Consider the following 19,207-nt stretch of genomic DNA (forward strand, 5'->3'; position numbering starts at 1 on the left):
TTTTGAATGGAAGAGAGACAGGGCATGAGCAGGGGAGGGGCAGAGAGAGGGTGACACAGAATCCCAGCTTTGAGCTGTCAGCACAGAGCCCGAAGTCAGGGTCGAACTCAGGAACTGCAAGATGACAACCTGATCTGAAGTCGGACACAACCAACTGAGCCACCCAGGCATCCTGGTAAATATACAGTATTGAATAGTTGTCTAGATAAAAATGCTAAGTTGCTATTGATCAGTAGATAGATGTTCGAGTTACTAAGAATTTTTCAAATTAAATGTGTTCAAGAAATTTAATTCAAATTGGAGTCGGTATTAAATTTAACTGCACAAACCTCTGTGCCAGTTTCCCAAGGTGCAGATGGGGAAGTAACTGCCTGTGTTTCCTGGGATTAACTGGAATAGTGGCTGTATTTAACTGTGATCTTACTATTTTGTTTCTAAGTTGGAGCCAAATTATGGATGTCTGTTCAGTTTTTTCTGGGAAACTGGTTGAAGGACTTCTTTGAAACTGAATAGCCTTGTGAGTCTGAATTATATGGATACACAGCTGTCTTTGGTGTCCATGCATCCCAGGCTGCACCTTCCATTAGAGTAGATTTTAATTACATCTCCGTATTTGAGGGAAGTATTTACTACATAGAAAATTTTTAGAAGAATGTGCAGTTTTTTTATTTTTAGTTCCTTCTCACTGTAGAATGAGCAGTGAAATTCATGCAGTGTGATTTTATAAAAGTCGCACGGAAGAAGCTTAAGTTGACCATTTTCCAGTGTATTCAGAGTTATGTAGCAGTGCTGCTAGCCTCTAGACAGGATTGCAGTGTTGGTAATTTACCTTGTTTGTCTTTTAGGTCAGTAAACTCTGGCGTCCGAGCAAGGTCCACATTTATCTCGGCAGAGTCTCCCACCCAGCCCCGTTTTGAAAGTTTTAGAGGCTTTATTTCATCATTGACCCAACTAGTTACTGCAAGGCCTACAAAGGTAAATGACACGTTTCCTATTCAAGGTTAAAAGATAAACATGGCATTAAAATATAAAAGGCAGAAGAGGGAGAAGCATTTCAGGGGATAGGTCAGTATGATTGAAGACGGAGATGTGATCAGTGGAGGAGAACCAAATTGCCTAATAGTAGAATGTGGACCTCTGCGTATTGTCGAAACATACATTTTTGGAGCTGTCACTCATCCCTGTCCCTTATACTGTAACCCAGGTGGGACACTGCCATGGAAGTCTAGCTGTAGAGCAGGAGTGATGAAAAGGGAGCACTGGGCTGTTGAACGTCACTGCTCACCTGCCTCCACCGAAGGCTTTCTTTTCCTGGGAAAAAGGCTTTTATGCCATGTACTAGTTTCTCTCCTACACCATCATGGGAGGGAAGGAACTGTTACTTGTCTTTTTCTTGCTAGGCATTGCTCTAGTACTAAATTTGAACTGCCCCTAAAGGAGGAAGAAAAGAATGCAATGAAATGCTTATTAGCTGGATAGACAGAAGTAGTCAATTATTCAAGATATCCCTTGGTTTTATTTTAACTTAACCCTTGTGAATACTTCACAAAAAATACATATACAGAAGCAAATAAAACTATACAAACTAAATATGCAGCAGATAGAACAAGTAGTCAGAAGTTCAAAGAGGGAGAGCTGTTTAAAAAAAAACAGTTTGGAAATGAATACTTTCAACAAAAGCATTCCAGGTGTTTTAAAACACAAAATAACTTGATTATCTATAGAATCGATGAATGGGGAACATGCATTGATCAGTACAACGACCAATAATATTTATTGAATTCAAACTATTTACTGTTGTAAACATTTAACGAAAGCGTCATGACATCTAAATACAGTTTTTGATGTCAAATTCCAACAAAATAAGTGGTATGTTTAAAAAATAAAGCTGATGATCCATTCTATATATTTTCTTTCAACAGTTCCAGCAAGAGAAATAGCACAGTATTTTAAAAAAGTATACAGCAAAGATTGTTTCTGTTAACTCTGGAAACTGTAAATACAAACAGTCAATGAACAGTCAAACGGTCATATTCTTAATCAGAAAGAAGTTCCAGATCAGTCAGCGATCCAGTTATCTTCAATTGTCTGTCAGTTGATTTCATAGTTCTTTTTCCAAAACATAGCAAGTAACTTTGGCAATTGGATGTACTGAAAATACATTTTCCAAGTTCAAGATACAGTCAGTCATAGCATTTTGTTGGGTGAAAGGTGATCTGTACACCAAGGCTCAGAAGTTGGTAGATTGATTCCATATGTGGAAAAAGTGCAAATATCCTGCACAGATAGCTTACAAAAAGCTGCTGGCAGTTACTCACCAGCAGAATCTTGGATTTTGTTTGCATAGCTCACACGTCACTGGAATGTGGAAAAGTGTGCTATTTTTTGGCAAGAGCAAAGGAGACATGCTGAATTCAAGCAGAGCACTTGGGCAAAGGCTGCTACCTGACATCATTGGTTTTTGTATACTGGTTTTGTTTTTGTTGAAGCAGTTCTGTTATGGCCAGGAGCTTTTTCAGTACATGCTAAATGAACAAAGAATGGTACAAAAATGATTAGTAGTAAATAGATGACAGTTCATTCAGGGAAACTGGATGTGTAAAAAGCCATTATCAATTCAAAGGAATTAAAAAAATATTAGCCATTCTACTCTAAGCCTGAAACTGTGAAGGTTGCTCTTTAGTCCTAGACTCCGTGTCTTTCGTCCAGATAGAATTGCTGTACACTTGTAAAGCAAATTCATTTGTGTGGCATTCTCATACCTACTTCGGATAGACCAACTTGTCAGAAAAGACATTTATCATCATAAATGACATGTACATCTTAAGCCCTGTAAGACGATGTAAGGACTTTCAACTTGCAGCCTAGTGGACGAATACTAGTGAATACTTAAAAGATCACGGAAGAAAAAGGACTATGCCTAAATTAAGTCAAATTGTCCAATAAGAACATTAAAGCACACCATAATATACCACACCAGTGTAGCTAGGAGGCATCATACGTACCATGGATATGTAAGGAGGCCAGTGGCACACATCCTACCTAAGCTTTTAATGAGCCAGACAGAGTGTTATCGAAACTTGAGGATTTGGAGTTGAAGAAAACTCCGAGGCCCCAAACACAGTGCTTAAATCTCTTCTACAAGGTGACAGTATTCACAAAGAGCTTATTAGAAATGTCATGTTCCAAGGCCACGCTCCAGAATCTCTGAATCTGGAGCTTGCAGGTCACTTAGCCGTGCACTGTGTATGTGAGAGAAACCGAAAGAAAATGCCACCTCACTAATAACTTCGTTGCTTACTTGCCATCTTCACATATCACGGAAGTGTGTAATATCATCGCTTTTCAGTAGAGTTCACACTGCACTAGCACACATACATAATTTTACTCTGGGTCCACTATTCCTTTGCTGAAATCTTTGTGGAGTTATGATTCACATTCTTGAAAATATAACTGATAACAGTTTTGACCAGAATTCAGTGAATTACCTCTAAGTCTGCTGCTGCTGATACTGTGCTTAAGTGCTAATCAAACATCACCACTAATGAAGGCTGGTAAAAACCTACCTGCTGCGCACCCCGTTCATTGCTGAGCGTTCGCAGTTCATCTGAATGGGCCACACAGATCTCATGCAGTGCTGCTAAATCACGAGACAGGTCAGTTCTAGAATGCTCTGTAGTGTCCGGAAGTTCGGGTACATTCTTTAAGAGAATCATAAAACTATATTTACAAATACAAATTTCTGTAGTCACTTCTGAAAACATCGTAATCGCTTAGATAATATTCTCAGGACTTACTGAAATGTAACACCAAATGCTAATTCTGATAAAACATAAAATCTGTGATCTAGGCTCTGGTTTTCTTCCACATAATGGCAGAATATTGTACAGTATTGTTATTCTAAATAAACGGGCTTCCTAAATTCTTTTTATTAAGAGTTCTGGATTTTTTGGATCTGGTACATAAGCAACTCCCCCCCCCCCCCACCAAAAAAAAAACAACAAACCAGTGTAACAGCTAATCTGTAGTAAATGCAGCCTAAACTTAAAATGCCTCCTCTTCCAAACTAAACTTCATTATTCAGCTGCTATGGTTTGAGTTTATCAGTATATGTAAGAGTTTCACTATGAAAGTGTGATGAGAACCTGTCAGGCCTGTAATTATCTGTGGACAATGCCCAAAACACTTGGTTATGTGTGGAAATCATCACTGTTAATTGTGGTATCTTCAGGTAAGGTTCATTTAAAGAACTTAGTGTTTTGTTAGCACTAAATAATCAATGTTAGTTTGAGCCTGAGAATAAAATTTAACATGGGGTCAGACTGCTGGTAGCTCCCTAATGGTGATAATACTTGCTGTACATTCCTAAAAACTGCAGGTTTTCTGCAGTGTGAACATACCATTGGAATATAGTTCATTTTTGTTAATTAACTCACTTGTGCAATGAATGAAGGATTACAGAAGTGAAAGACTATAGGGGCACCTAGGTCACTCAGTCCATTAAAAGTGTCTGCCTCATCATTTCAGCTCACGTCATGACCTCACAGTTTGTGTGTCCAAGCCCCACACTGGACTCTGTGTTGCCAGTGCAGAGACTGCTTGGGATTCTCTCTCTTCCTCTCCTGCTTGCCCACTCGCTGACTCTCAAAATAAAGAAACTTAGAAAAGACTACAGTTTTTGCCTTTTAGAGAGAGCTTGCAGTCTCTAGAAGACGGGTAAACTAATCCAGCAACACAGATATCAAAGATGTGCAGAGGATTCTTAGGAAGCACAACAAAAGGTATTTGATTCAGATCTGGTACTCATCAAAGCCCTTCTGAAGGAGGTATTTGAGGTGAGTCTTGAGAGATGAATTTGACTTGTGCAGGTGGTAAAGGAATACCAGAAAGAACACGAGGAGAAAGGAAGAGTATTAAAATACTGGGAATTCGAAGCACTTAGAAAGGTTACATTGTGAGGCCTAACTCGGAAAGTGATGAGGAAGCTGGAATGTGGACACCTGTGATTATGGAATATTAATGGAGCCCTAACCATTAACCTGAAGAATCTGAAACCCTAGAGATGTAGGTGAAGATAAAGCTAGCTAGCCTTAAATACTGGACAGTTTTAATTTTTTTAATGTTTATTTTTGAGAGAGAGGGAGACAAGATAGAGTCTAAAGCAGGCTCTAAGCTGTCAGCAGTGCCTAACATGGGGGTTGAACCCGTGAACCATGGGATCATGACCTGAGCCAAAGTTAAGCATCCGCTTAATTGACTGAGCCACCCAGGCACCCCTGGACAGTTTTCATACTTCATTAAACATCACTATCATAATTTTTTTTCAATCTTGGACCCCCAACTCTGTTTTTTGGTAATGAGAAATACTTGTGTATCTGCGAAATTTGCCTGAATTCATATATAAGAAACATGGACATTTGCCACTGTCTTTCTCAGTTTTACCCTTTTTATCCTAAGTATGGACCTATGCTGTAAATAACTTCTTTTATACTTGTTTTTATCCTTGAGGTTACAAACTCGGGACCCTACGGCAGTGCGGGTTGCCTTCATTCATTGCATGCAGGTGTGGCTGTTTTTAACTGGATTTGAATACCGTAAGGCAGGACATGGGCAGCTCAGTCTCCTCCTCTAGCATTCCCTAATGTCTTAACACCTGGCTGAACTGATCACCTTTTTGATAAACCTGGTCAGATCTGTCTAAGCTATTATCTAAATCCATTAACTCTCAGCTATATTAACTATAGGTCTTAAAAGTACTTCAAAAATTATACACATACCCCAAGTTCATCTAAAAACATGATCATACGATGTTTGTTACTTTTGATAAATGGATTCACACCTTCCATATAGGGCTCCTAAAAATATAAAAACAAAAATCTTACTATATATGTGAAAAACAAACACTGATCGATAACCACCATACACGTAGCAAGAATTCTTATAAATCTAATAATGCCCATGAGTAGCAATCCATGTTCACAAGAATTAATTTAACCATACAATTTTTTTTCCTTCTAAAAAAAGCAAGTAACTGTACTGTGGAACTGGAGTATGTTTAATGAAAGAGTAAGAAGTTCTGGATAAAAAGAAAACATGGAGCAACGACCCCCCAAATAACTTTTGACTCCGTGAAAACTTGACTGATAGCCTAGTTCTGACCAGAAACCTTACTGATAACATAGTTAACACATATTTTATATGTTGCATGTATTCTATTCTGTATTATTACAATAAAGTAAGCGAGAGAAAAGAAAACATACCGTATTGTAAAAGCCATGAATAAGTGGACCTGTGCATTTGAACCTGTTGTCAAGGGTCAACTAATTCAAAAAGAATTACTGAGAAACTATTACTTGCCAACTGCCAAGATAAACATGGGCCCAACCCAGAGGAATTTAGCAGAGAATATAGATAATTAAAATACAGAGTGCTAAAGACTGCAGCAGGAATACATACTACTCCCAGCTTGCTTCAGGATTCAGATAAATTCAGATGCTAAACCATACTACAAACTGCTCTCCGTACTCCAATAACTGGACAGTTTTGAAGGGAAGTATGTATGGATACTTGTTACAGCAGTGTTTATAAGAGTGACATGTTGGAAGCCATCTAAATAAGCAGTACAGGAGTATTTAACAGCTACAGAACATAATAATCATTAGAAATAATAGTTGTACAACAAGAAGTCTGTTAAATCAGGCGCCACAGTATGATCACCACCAAATATTAACAATCTTTAGGAAGTGGGATCTATATGGTGTTTTAAAAATTCATCCAAGTTAGAGTAAATGCTTATTGAAAATCTACTTAAACCATCCATATTTTATCATTTGAACATGTCAAAGTTTCCATTGTAAATGACATTTTAAAACATCAAAGGGTTTTTACCTTAGCTCCAAATTCCACAAGATTTGCTAAGTTCTGTACAGATTTAGCCACCAATATCAGTGTTCTTGCAGCAATAGGAGATGGAGAATCTAGGAGAGAATTGGGCAAAGGTAATGACATCGACTCCAAAGGCATTTTCAGGTGAAGCATAAATTTAGCACTTTTTTTTTTTTAATGTTTTATTTATTTCTAGGAGAGAGAGAGAAAGAGACAGCATGAGCAGGGGAGGGTCACAGAGAGAGTGAGTCACAGACTGAAACAGGCTCCAGGCTCTGAGCTGGCAGTCAGCACAGAGCCCGACGCGGGGCTCGAACCCACGAACTGCGAGATCATGACCTAAGCGAAAGTCGGATGCTTAACCGACTAAGCCACCCAAGCGCCCCGATAAATTTAGCACTTTAGTATTTCCTTACTGTTATGAACACTAACATTCTATTTAGAGCACAATCTTTTTTGGAAACTACATGGCCTGTATAATTCAAAAAACGAGTTAAAGGGGGAAAAGTTTAAATAAACTGATCAATAGTTATAGTTTGTGAAAAGGTTGGTGCTGCAAGACTCAGCAGTTCTCAGCTGGTTAGTATTTCAGAACACCTCAAAGCCTGCTTTATCACTAAAAAAGGGTCACTCCACAAACCCTTTATGACAGTTCACAAAACTAATTTCAACCCACTCAGGTTAGCAATTTGCAGGCTGTGCGATTCCCTACTCCCAATCTTCCAGTGACTACAAAACCACTTTAAAGCTCAATAACAAAGATATAGTCTGAGACTTCTGCTTTATTTTGAGGAGGAAAATAATAGAGTATTATATTATAAACTATAAAGATTAGTCAGAAAACCTTTCCCTATAGAATGTTCATAGTAGGCTTCAAATGACAACTGTAGCCACTACATATAAGCCCTGAAACATAATTATTAACAGCAAAAATACACAGGTAAGTCTATCTGCCTAATTTTAGACTGTACTCTCTTTATCTTAAGCTGCTGAACTGTAAATAAATAGTGCCTGGTGGCTGGGAGGCCAACCTCAGATAATAGAACCAGAGATTTAACCATTTTAGTAGCAATAGAAGATAATGACCAATCTGATGACTATTATATAAAAAGGTAAAAATTAAGTTTTAGTCCAAAATATGTTTAAAGACAACTTCAAGCTTCGAACTATTAAAATAAAAATAGTTCCGGTTCCTTCTGTTAATACAAATAATAATTGCATTTGTAGTCGTAAGTATCACCGTTCCCCTTTCTTCCAAAGATTTCAACATCTGGAAGTCCTTCCATAATAGATACATGGGAAATAAGCAAAACCAAGTCTGGTTTGTTGGGAGTTTCAACTGGCCAATCAACATGATCTAACTGGTGACAAACTCCTCTCCACAGGGCCGTTTTTAAGTATGCACAGAGCACTACTGCACTTGTAGCTATCATTTTAATGCAGTAGTGATGATAGAGTCTAGGTGGACTAAAAGCACAAGGAAAGCTCTCCCCACCCTGAAAAAGGCAAGTGCAGACTGGAAAAAGTCATTACAATGTGAGTTTGAGACACAGGTAGGGATGGGGGAAAGGGTGACATGCGTCTAATCATGCCCCCTTGAGGCTTCAGATATTAGTTGAAAAGAAAAGTAAAAGTAAAGAAGGTAAAGTAGCAAAAGGAAGGAAGAAGAAAAGGGTGCTTTGGAATGTTTTATGTCAAGTTTTACAACTGGGTAATAAAAAAAAAGATGTCAAAGATAAAAAGATAAAATCAGATGTCAGAGATAAAATTTTATTCTAATTTTTTTAATTCCAAAATTTTATCAAAAGCAGATTACCTGAGATGATATTAAACATCCGTGGATTCAGGATGGCAGGACAGATAAGTCGAAGAAAAACAAAACCACTGAATGGGAGGGAAATTTTCTTTTTTAGAAAACACGTAAACAAAACTTTTAATACTGTAGAACCATGAACTTTGAATTAATGTAAGGAAATCGAAACATAGCTTCAAGAAGTATCTTAAGCTAAAATATCTTACTTTAAGAACATGTATCTCTGCTTCTTATGCTATTTGCTTTTCTCAAACTTGGAATTTTCAGTTTATTTTGGGAAGAATGAGATTATATCTGTAACACTTATGGTCTTGGCTACTCTTTATTTATTCCAACCTAGTAGTGCATTTTATACTGGCTTTGAGGAAACAGTAGTATTAGGAACACTAAGAATTTCTGAAATACTATACAAGTACAAATAAACCTTTTTGCACATACTCCTGTATGGTTCTAAAAGTTCCATTCTCTCACTTCACTTTCTTTTTCTTTAAATAGAATAGCCCAGTAAAGTATTATAAATCAATTTGATTATTCTGATTTTGTTAATCGTAAAAATAAGAGCCATCAATAGTAGGGAAAAGTGACTTCCTAAGAAATTAAAATGTATACAGTTGAATGTTGAAAAGTTTTTAAAGAAAAAGACCTCACTTTGTCCATTATACGGAGGGTAAACCAAACCCTCAGCATTTACTTTCCAACTTCATGACAATTTACTTCCTTTTGGACTCTTAGCATTTACTGCAATTGTAATACACAATTACCACCTCTTTGAATACCTCTTTTAAACTAATTTATGAAGAATCTTGCATAAATATTGCTTGAAAACATTTTAACACTTAAGACTCTGAATGTGAAATATAACCTACCAATATTTAATCATGAAAGAATGTGACTATGCAAATCCACTTTCTGTGACTTTTTAGAGGTGCTTTAAATTTAAAAGGGATACTAGTTACCTACACATGTATTTGAAAGCTTCCTAGTAGGGTCAGAAATCATCACCTTGGGCGTAAATCCCCCTTAAAAACCCGGCAGTGTCAAACAATTCACAAAGCAGAATTTCCTGCTGTGTTTGCTTAACAATTATACTATTTGAAACTGAGTTTACAAAAGCTTTAATTTACATCACACACATAACTGTGCTGAAACATGCTTGTAATTCTTTTGTCTCATTCATTTCTAAAGCCAAGACACAGAACCTACAGTTCTTTAATACAGATGCCGTATCATTACTAACCAAGAGAAATTTTAACCGTACAAAGATTTTAACCTGTTTACAAAACTTAGGGTAGAGGCAGGATTATCACACATTTTTCAAAACTAACTGTATAGTATCAGTGTCTTTAGTGGTTGTCTAATTGTTTTTAGTGGGATAGAACAAGATTGACAGTATATATTCTCCATAGTATCTTATTATTAGACTGCTATATTTTCTGATGCTTTTGCAGTGAATTTCCAGTTGTCGTCAGCAGACTGGGGCTACTTAACAAAAGCCTATAATAGTGTTAGAGATGTGACTACATCTTAGAAGCCTGGCCTTCAGTTCTGCCTCAAGCACTACATGACCTTAAGCAAACAATTTTATCCTTTTATAGAGCTGCTTCCTCACTGGAAAACTAAATTAATGATAATGAAGTCCCTTTGTATAAGGGACAACATTCTGTGACTTGCCAAAGCAATTCGTAATTACTGCACAGCAGGAACACAGAAACACAGCTTCAGAACTAGACTGGAGAAGAACCCAGAGTCACAGACTGTTGCAAACCAGTCAGTATCTCAATGGTTCAAATACTGCTCCTTCCTAGCACATCAGTCTGTTTCACTCCTTCCCTCCTCTCTTTTGTTTCTCTCTGTATGTGTGTATGAATATATGCATGTAGATATGTGTTGGACATATGAAGAGTACTATATAAAGTTAGCTACGGGTTTTGTTAGTTACATAACTTTTAAACTCATTCTCTTTCTACAATAAAAAATCCCAAATAGTTAACTATAAGTTGAGCATTCAGGTTTTTAAAAAATGTGTAAGGTAGCTAAATATCTCTTAGTAACTTCCAAAGAAACTAACAGTTTAAGTTACAGTTTCACAGGCATCTAAACTCGGAAAATATTCAACAGGACTCCGACATAAAGTTCAAGTCTTGAATACTGTTGGTGTTCAAATTTTCACCAGTACCCACTTGACTATCCGTGCACACTATACACAATGAAATAATGAATGCATTGATGAGCCTTACCTAACAACTCTTGTTCTCATGGTGGTATTTGTAGGCCACTTGTACTGGACAGATTTCTGTAAACACCCATAAATATATCTCAGTGTCCTGCCAAAACAACACAATCATCTCAATACATAAAGCAAGGGAAAATGCTGATCTCACTGCAGCCAAAAGCTTAATTTACCAAATACATGTTTTAATGCAACTTGCCTTATCACACACCCCCGCCCCCAAAAATACTCTGCTCCAAGTAATGGACACATTTAGCAAGGGATAAGGAAAACAAGTTTTCGTCATCAATTCATTTAGCTAGTTCTTTACTTTTATTTTGGAAGAAACCTTACCATTTTTAGAATATTTCTGTATTAATGAAAAGATGAAAAAAAGTACAGGAGTGGGGATACACAGGAAATACTAAGTTTAGATTCCGGGAAGACAGATTTTGACTTACGTCCTACCTGAGTAAGTGAGTTCATTTACACGAAGAGCTGTTAGGCAGATATTAATTAACTGGTGCACATGTGACCAAGATATATATGATCCCCTCAAATCTAAAATTATTGTTTCTATTCATTACCCAAATTACTGTAGAAACCAGACATATTAGCCTATATAAAAACATGATTTTGTTTCTATTTTAATGTAAATATTTCACCACTGAGGTTTCTTCAAGTCACTCTTTTGCCATAAACACAATTCAACTTATAAAGATGAAAAACCCTAACTTTTTCAGAGTAAAAACAGTGGAAAATCTTACACGTTTTAGAAATAAAAATTTTTCAAAATGCAGATACACAATTTCTTGTCAAATTAAAATTTCACCACTTACGGTGGAAGTATTTCTGAAGCCATGAATATTTTCTCCACAAGTTCTGAAAGTATGTTCAGCAGGTGTGCTAAATTAGTGTTCACATCTTCATTTTTTTCTAACTTTGATGGACTTAACTAAGAGAAGGAATAAATCAATATAAATGAATCTTGCCAATGATAAATGCAGATGAATCAAGGTAATCAAACTGGTTTTTAAGGTTCTCTGTTTTTCCATTTTTCAGTCTCTTTTGGTCTTGGGAGGTGAGTATAAATGGGAATTTTTAAGCAGTTTGCTCTATGGAACTCATTTAATACTAATTTCCAATTACTCAACTGAAGAATAAACAGTGACTATTCAACACTTTTCAGTTGTTCTGTGATTAATGTCAGTGTTAAAGTTCTCTTTTATTCATTCACCACGCTTTACCATAGATTTTTTTTACAGACACACACATTGAAATAGACTTTTATTTTTTAAAAAATACTCTCCACTAAAAGACAAAACCCCAGCTTTAGTGGCCACATATTCATAAATATACCAGAATATTTAAATGAGAAGAATGATCACCATATATAATCTATTTTAATTGTATTTATTTGGAAAAAATGATTAAGATAGAAAGGGTTCTCTGAATGCTGTAGGCAGAATAATGAACCTTTCTCAAAACTTTTCCCATACCACTTTAAGAGTTCTTATCTAGAATCAGTGGACTAGATTTATCTATTTAAGTCTGAACTCCCTAGCCTAGATCCAATTTCTTCCCTTTATGTTAATTAGTAAAAACCGGCAACTTGGTGCGAAATTAACATTTGACAGGACCCAGTGTACATATCAAAAGCAATTCCTTTTATCAACTTTGTATCATATTTAAAAAGTCTATTTAATATCTTCCTTCTATAGTTGTACCTTGAAAACAAAATGAGAGAAGAGCCATGTGAGATTCCGGTCTTTACCTTAATGGTTTATTATGAATATACACTGGAGGCTTAATAATCAATCCTAAAAGGATGTTTTTATCTGCTTTTGAATGGATTATATTCTACTTCTTTCCCCCCAAAAACCTTCAAGAACACCCCTAGTTGTTATGAAGTGCTTCACAGACCTTATAGTTATGTTATAAAACCTAAGTTTCTAGCAAAAGTCAATTTATGTTATGCACACTTTCTGAAAGCAGCAGATCCTTTATCATTAGTACAGTAGGAGAAATGAGAAAGTACTTTCTGGTGCAAATTAAAATTTTTATCTCAAAGTACATCTTTTTTTAAAAGTCTGTTTTGTCTAATGTTTTTCTAAATGTATCACAAAGTGTGTGAGTGCTGTGATGAATAATTTGAGAAGCTAATAAATTTTCCTTAAAATGTAATTAGCTATAAAGCATTACCTATTAAAATATGCCCTTTGCTTAAATACTTAGAACATGAAATTCGTACCTCGCAAGACTGCTTGCTCTCCATTATCTTTAAAATAGAGTCTTTCAAAGCATGATGAACAAACTGTGTAGCGGTGGCTTTCATATACTGCTCCATCAAGGTGCTCGCAAGTGTTGTGGCTCGAAACAGAGTAGTGGCTTCATCTATACAAATATTTATGTTAAAAGACTGTAAAGGATTCTATCAATGTGAACCAGATTGGAAATTAAAATTCGTTTTTTTCCTCAACCAGTACAGCCATTTAAGTATCATTTGTGTGCATCATTGAAGTGCTGATTCTATATTTCTAAAACTTAACTCTTCAAAGGACTTTATTACTTCATTAGATTATCAACAGAAGAAAGGTGCTGACACTGCCCTATTCCTAAGGAGGAAAAAAAGGCTTAAAATAGTTCTAGGACTTGTAAGATTAAAGAGGCAGTGAGAGAGAAAACTCAGATCAGAATTCAGCTTTGCTGTCCACTGAGCCTAAGCTTTGAAAATTCTGAGTCAATTTCTAAATAAGAATATAATCATGTGGTATAAACAACTAGACCTACCATTTGGATCATTTTGTAATGTATAAAAATATCAAATCTCTATCATATATACCTGAAACTAAGAAGATAGTATATGTCAACTATACTTTCATTTTTTAATGCAGAAAATGAACAAAAAAAAACCCCCACAAAATCCCACTATAAATCATTAGCCTAAAATATGGCTACTAATGACCTAAAAACTACAAACATTGCCAAAAATGACAATCTCAGTGTGACATATGGACCATCACTTTATCTTTCCTGACAAATCTGTATGTTTTTATATTTTCTGTGATTAGGAGGAAATAGTTCTAATGGCACAATTTATTGGGGAACTTAAAAGCAAGCACTATTACTGAGCCAAAGTGCTAGTTGGAAAGGGGTTAATTGTGACAAACAGGTAAGCTATTACAAAGCACTGTGGATCCAGCTACATTGCTACAAATAAAATGCACCCATCACATTAAGTAAAATATAAACAAGAGAACGTGGTAAATATACCAAACTATTCTTAAACTTAAGTACCATGTGCCATGAATAGGGACAGAAAGTCACTTTCTTATGGCTTCTAATCGTTTATGATGAGAGAAACTTGGCTGATATACTAACTGCACCCCACACCCAAATGTCACCCAGCGCAAGAATTTTAAAGATTTTAAAGTATCACACCAAAACATCCATACTTTACCTTCCATGCTTATTTCTCTGTCATTTAGTGTACATAACAACAGTGATTCAAGCTTTTCATGAAGAAAAATCCTTAGTAGGATGCTAGCCAGTAGTGTTCGGTCCTGTCCACATACGTGTGACAAAGCATAGACTACATGAAGCTCCTTTTGCAGTATAAGCTAAAAAGGACATCAAGAAAGACTATTGAAAGTACATGGCATTAAACTCTCAATGAGACTAACAGGAATTGTGCTTTGTTCTTCTATTTAGAAATATGTTCTATCGAATACATCTGTTAAAACTAGAGTTTTAGCCTACGTATCTATAGTCTCTTAAGACCAACATCTTACTACTGCAAGGCTTTTCAGCTCTTCTGTGCCTGTCACTGTGTACCAAGCTATGCCATTACTATATTTAACGGGTCTGCTATTTAAATGTTAAATATTTCTGTTAATTCTATCAAAAATAATTAGACTGGTAAAAAATACCTCTTTGAATTCACTGTACTCTTCTTCTGGCATGATTTTTTCCATAGAATATCGTGCTCGGACACGCAGGGATCCTGGTTCAATACCTTTTAATGGTATATGGGAGCTCAGCAAAAACCATTCATCTGTGGCATGCCCCTTCTGTAACCGGCTCAACTGGCAGCGCATAAATACTTTGATAGAAAAACATGAAATGATTACTGTCCAAAAAGATGACACCACAATTAGTCATACAAGTAAATTTTCCTGACATTTTGTCTTCTCTATAGTGTTACATGCTTTAAAGGAGTGATCGGTGGTAACACAAAGCCAAGAGTTGATACTTTATATAATTCATTCACTCACTGAATGCCTTTGTGCCAGACTGTGGTGTGCAGGGACATGGGACACAGACATGATTAAGACATGGTCTCTGACTTGCAATGGAGGTCACCATCTAGCCAGGAAGGCAAGCAATCAATTATGGTACCATGTGGGAAGTGTTCTAACAGGGCTTAATGATAATACAGTAATTCCACCTGTGGAGGTTAAAAATCCATTCCAAACAGGTAATCCCTAAAGCTCATGTGTAACTGGATGTGGAGGTGTAGCTAAATGGAAAAGCAGAGAAAAAGAGAGAGAGCACAGTTCAAACAGAAGGTAGGGTGGGCATATTTAAAATCCACGTATTATTTAAGAACTATTAAGAAGGCTGGCATACCTAGAGAAGACATGCCACAGATACACTATGAAAGCAACAGGAGTGAGTGAGGAAAGGGCCTTTCTTCTGTTTACTAAGGGTCTGCATTTTATGTTAAAAGTAATGGGAAACCACTAAAAAATGTTAAGCTTTAAATACACAGAAATTACAGAATAACTATTTTATAGAGGAAAATTCAGGCTTTGATCTGTTAATGCCTATCATTTCTTTTGCTAAGCCTGACTTTTAAGAAGGTATTAGCCTAATTCACTCTGGTGTGAATTGTAAAATCCCACTGCCACCTGCCTCAGCAAGAGGCTGGGCAAAGGTGTGCTACTGAAAATAAGAACTGAGAAGGTTCATCAGAAATGAATAGTGGACCAATTTAAAGAAAAAAAAATTTAATACAGTGCTTTTATTCACTTACATCGAACTATGTGGAAATAGGGAAAACCTGAGCAGTAGAAAGAAGGGATGGTGGAAGCCCCACAGAAAGACGGCCCCTCCCACTGGCCTCTGGTTCTTCCCATCTGCCGCGGAGGGGAAGGGGAGAGGGGATACAGAATATAGTAACAAGGACTTAAGTTTACAGTGGGTACAATTTAGTGATTTTGGCCTCTTTTTCTTAAACATTTTCTCAACAGTACAAAAAGAAACTTAAATTATGTCATTTGCACTTTTTAAAATTTCCATTTTAGACTACATTTCATTATAAATTTAACAAGTATATAAAACATGTTTTACTTCAGAAAGAGATTTCTGTCTCAACTTACAGATATCAGGATCTTTGCTTTTCTTTGTTTTATTACTAAGAGTTATTTCAAATCTGTTAATATCAGGAGGAAGATCACTAAAGAAACAAATAGAAAACAGAATTAACAAAATATCCTGGCATCAAACTATCTAATTCTCTTGTTTCTAGTATCAAATAAGTCTCTCATTTCTGCTACTAAACAATTTGGACATGCTGGATTTAAAACGATACCAAACGTGTTGTTATTTCTAAGACAGGAATGTAGACAAGCAAATCATACTTTTTCCTACTATCTTTAACCTCAAGTAAATCCTGGAAACCCTTGTAAACATCTCCTACGTGTGTGTTAGTAAATGATTTTGGATTTGTCAGTAACAATAATTCACATTAATAACTAGATGAAAAACCAAGGATATAGCACTTCGCTAATAAAAGTGACCAAATACAGCAGGGGAAAAAAATGTATGCACTATTAAAATGCTTGGAATGGTACCTGGTTCTGTCAGTTGAGATACAGAGACCATGGAGGGGAGGGGAGGACACGAAAGAAAATGCAACAGCGTAAAAGAAAATGACTTAATGTAATAATAAAATAAGACTTACTCAAAGACAAACTCTTCTGACCATACAGGGTTTTGCCCTTCCCTTGCGTGAGTTTTTGCTACCTGGACACTGTTCAGGTAGATGTTACAATATGGATTAGTAAAATGTTTTACGGGGAGTTTATGGGCTTCTTCAATGTGTAAAACAAGACTGCTGACCTAAAGGAAACACAAAGGTTATTACCCCAGATTTCAAGACTTACGCATCAGGCTTCAAAAGCAATTGCCATAAAAAAAAAAACCCAAAACTGACTTATTTTTCCCGTTTCTTTAGGAAATATGACCTATAATTACATTTTCCTTCTTACATGATGTATAAAATACAACATTCAAGCATTTGAAATAATAATTCTCAGAAAAATGCAGTTTTGTTTTACAAGTTATTCCTCCAATTATATTCTTGAAGTAATTTAATGAAATGCATCTTTTTTACTAAAACACAATGGTTCAGAGAATATCAGAGAGGACGATTTTTTACTTTTTATTAGTTTAAGTAGACAACTGTCACTACCCAAATAAAAATCCTCTAAGTTAAAATAAAGCTCATCTGGCAGATTTATTTCTATTAACCTCTACAGCTATGAACTATTTTTTTTTAATATTTTTATTTATTTCTAGGAGGGAGAGAGAGACAGCGTGAGCAGGGGAGGGTCAGAGAGAGAGGGAGATACAGACTCTGAAATAGGCTCCAGGCTCCGAGCTGGCAGTCAGCACAGAGCCTGACGCGGGGCTCGAACTCACAAACCGCGAGATCACGACCTAAGCGAAAGTCGGACACTTAACCGACTAAGCCACCCAGGCGCCCCTATGAACTATTTTTTTTAATATTTCTTGAGAGAGAGTGGGGGGGAGGGGGGGCAGAGAGAGAGGGAGACAGGATTTGATGTGGGGCTTGAACTCAACAACCATGAGATCATGACCTGAGCTGAAACCATCAGACGCTTAACCTACTGAGCCACCAAGGCACCCCCAGAAAATATTTTTAATACACTGATTCTGCCTTCTCATTTTACAGAAAAATATACAAATCCAAAGCAGCTAAGTTATTGTCAGTTTTGGCCAAAACTTAGACCATATGCTTTCCAGGAAGGCCCTCTTTCCCTCTAGCCATATACTACTTGTGTGGCATAGGACAAGTCAGCCTCTGAGCCTCACCTCCTCGGGTAAAAGAATTAGGATAAAGTCTACACTGCAGGTTGTTGTAAGGATTAGCAATAATATGTGTAAAAGTTCCAGCAGAGTACCTGCAAAAAGGCTCAAGAGATAAAAATGGTAACTTTATAGCTAAAGTTGCACACAAGACACAATCTGCAAAAACTCAGTCTGATTTTTCAGAGCTTACAAAATGTTAAACTTTGATTTGAGAACACATAACAATTATGTGTATAACTAAAATGTCCTTGGAGAAAGGGTTAAACTTTTGATTACAGGAAATATAACTTGCAGTCATCTAAATATTAACCATTTATCCACTTGAAATAGATATATTAAATTCAAAAAGATTACTGGAAATTTCCATAAATAAAACAAGAATCACTTTGGTCAATAAATATTGTACTAAGTGCTCCTCATAACTCCAAGAATGTTAAAATTACTTAACTTTTTCCAACTATCTAGGGATAACTATAAAAAAAAAAGACATGGAGGGTACAGAGTTGATTTTACATACCAAGAATGAAAGAGAAAGCCCAATTTAACTCTCTATAAAATGATCACGTATGACATGTTAAGGTTCAAATAAGACAGGATACTAACTAGTTATGTAATAGGTTTCAAAAGCAATTACTATAAAGTAAAAAACAGAAAAGTTTATTTGGCATAATGCTTAAAGCCAGATGACTTTTTTCAGTAAGTACCTTTAGTTCTAATTTTTTAAAACAGGCCAAAATAATTTTTTGAGGAAAAAAAAAAACAATGAAACTGGCCAACAGAACGGTTTCTATGGTTGTTGGTTTGGTATTGTTATTTTAAGTAGAAGAAATAAAATCCTTAGTATGTGTTCAAAAGATGGCATTATGGACTAAGTACTCACTAAGTATCTAAAGAACATTCTCTTTCATAAATAACTATTTCTCCTGCTACTGAAGCAAGCAGAAGCCTGGTTTTAAAATACCTGGAAAAATAAACTTCTCTTAATAATTCAAAAGTGTTTGAAATGTTGCCCAAAACAATTCAGCTAGAAATAAAGAACAAAGTAATACAGCAAAATGTGACAACCTCAAATCAAAGAAAATTAAGTTTCACCTGACGCAGGCGTTTATTAGATGTACCTGGACTACTCTTCCGTAAATTGCAGAATGCCTGTAGACCTTTCATCCAATCCTACAAAAAATGAC

General features: G+C 36.0%; 1 protein-coding gene and 1 long non-coding RNA gene across 2 annotated transcripts in view; one reads left to right on the plus strand and one right to left on the minus strand.

Moving 5' to 3' along the window:
• The first annotated feature begins 136 nt into the window (after positions 1 to 136).
• On the plus strand, positions 137 to 2,121 carry LOC120224110. Its single transcript, XR_005526461.1, has 2 exons — positions 137 to 175; positions 846 to 2,121. It is a non-coding gene; the product is annotated as an uncharacterized LOC120224110 (long non-coding RNA).
• Positions 2,122 to 2,343: 222 nt separating this feature from the next.
• Positions 2,344 to 19,207, minus strand: part of RASA1 (RAS p21 protein activator 1) — a 110,985-nt gene continuing 94,121 nt past the window's right edge. The window contains exons 13-25 of the mRNA XM_039222343.1: positions 19,116 to 19,193; positions 16,873 to 17,030; positions 16,289 to 16,365; positions 14,837 to 15,009; positions 14,368 to 14,527; positions 13,159 to 13,301; positions 11,747 to 11,862; positions 10,936 to 11,022; positions 8,702 to 8,769; positions 6,889 to 6,977; positions 5,778 to 5,855; positions 3,567 to 3,701; positions 2,344 to 2,525 (exon numbers count right to left, since the gene is read on the minus strand). Coding sequence (XP_039078274.1) covers positions 2,442 to 2,525; positions 3,567 to 3,701; positions 5,778 to 5,855; positions 6,889 to 6,977; positions 8,702 to 8,769; positions 10,936 to 11,022; positions 11,747 to 11,862; positions 13,159 to 13,301; positions 14,368 to 14,527; positions 14,837 to 15,009; positions 16,289 to 16,365; positions 16,873 to 17,030; positions 19,116 to 19,193 — 1,446 coding nt within the window. The 3' untranslated portion in view covers positions 2,344 to 2,441. The remainder of the gene's footprint in view (positions 2,526 to 3,566; positions 3,702 to 5,777; positions 5,856 to 6,888; positions 6,978 to 8,701; positions 8,770 to 10,935; positions 11,023 to 11,746; positions 11,863 to 13,158; positions 13,302 to 14,367; positions 14,528 to 14,836; positions 15,010 to 16,288; positions 16,366 to 16,872; positions 17,031 to 19,115; positions 19,194 to 19,207) is intronic.

The sequence above is a fragment of the Hyaena hyaena genome, unplaced genomic scaffold, assembly GCF_003009895.1.
Source record: "Hyaena hyaena isolate Hyena2069 unplaced genomic scaffold, ASM300989v1 scaffold_1105, whole genome shotgun sequence".
NCBI classification, from domain to species: Eukaryota; Metazoa; Chordata; class Mammalia; order Carnivora; family Hyaenidae; genus Hyaena; species Hyaena hyaena.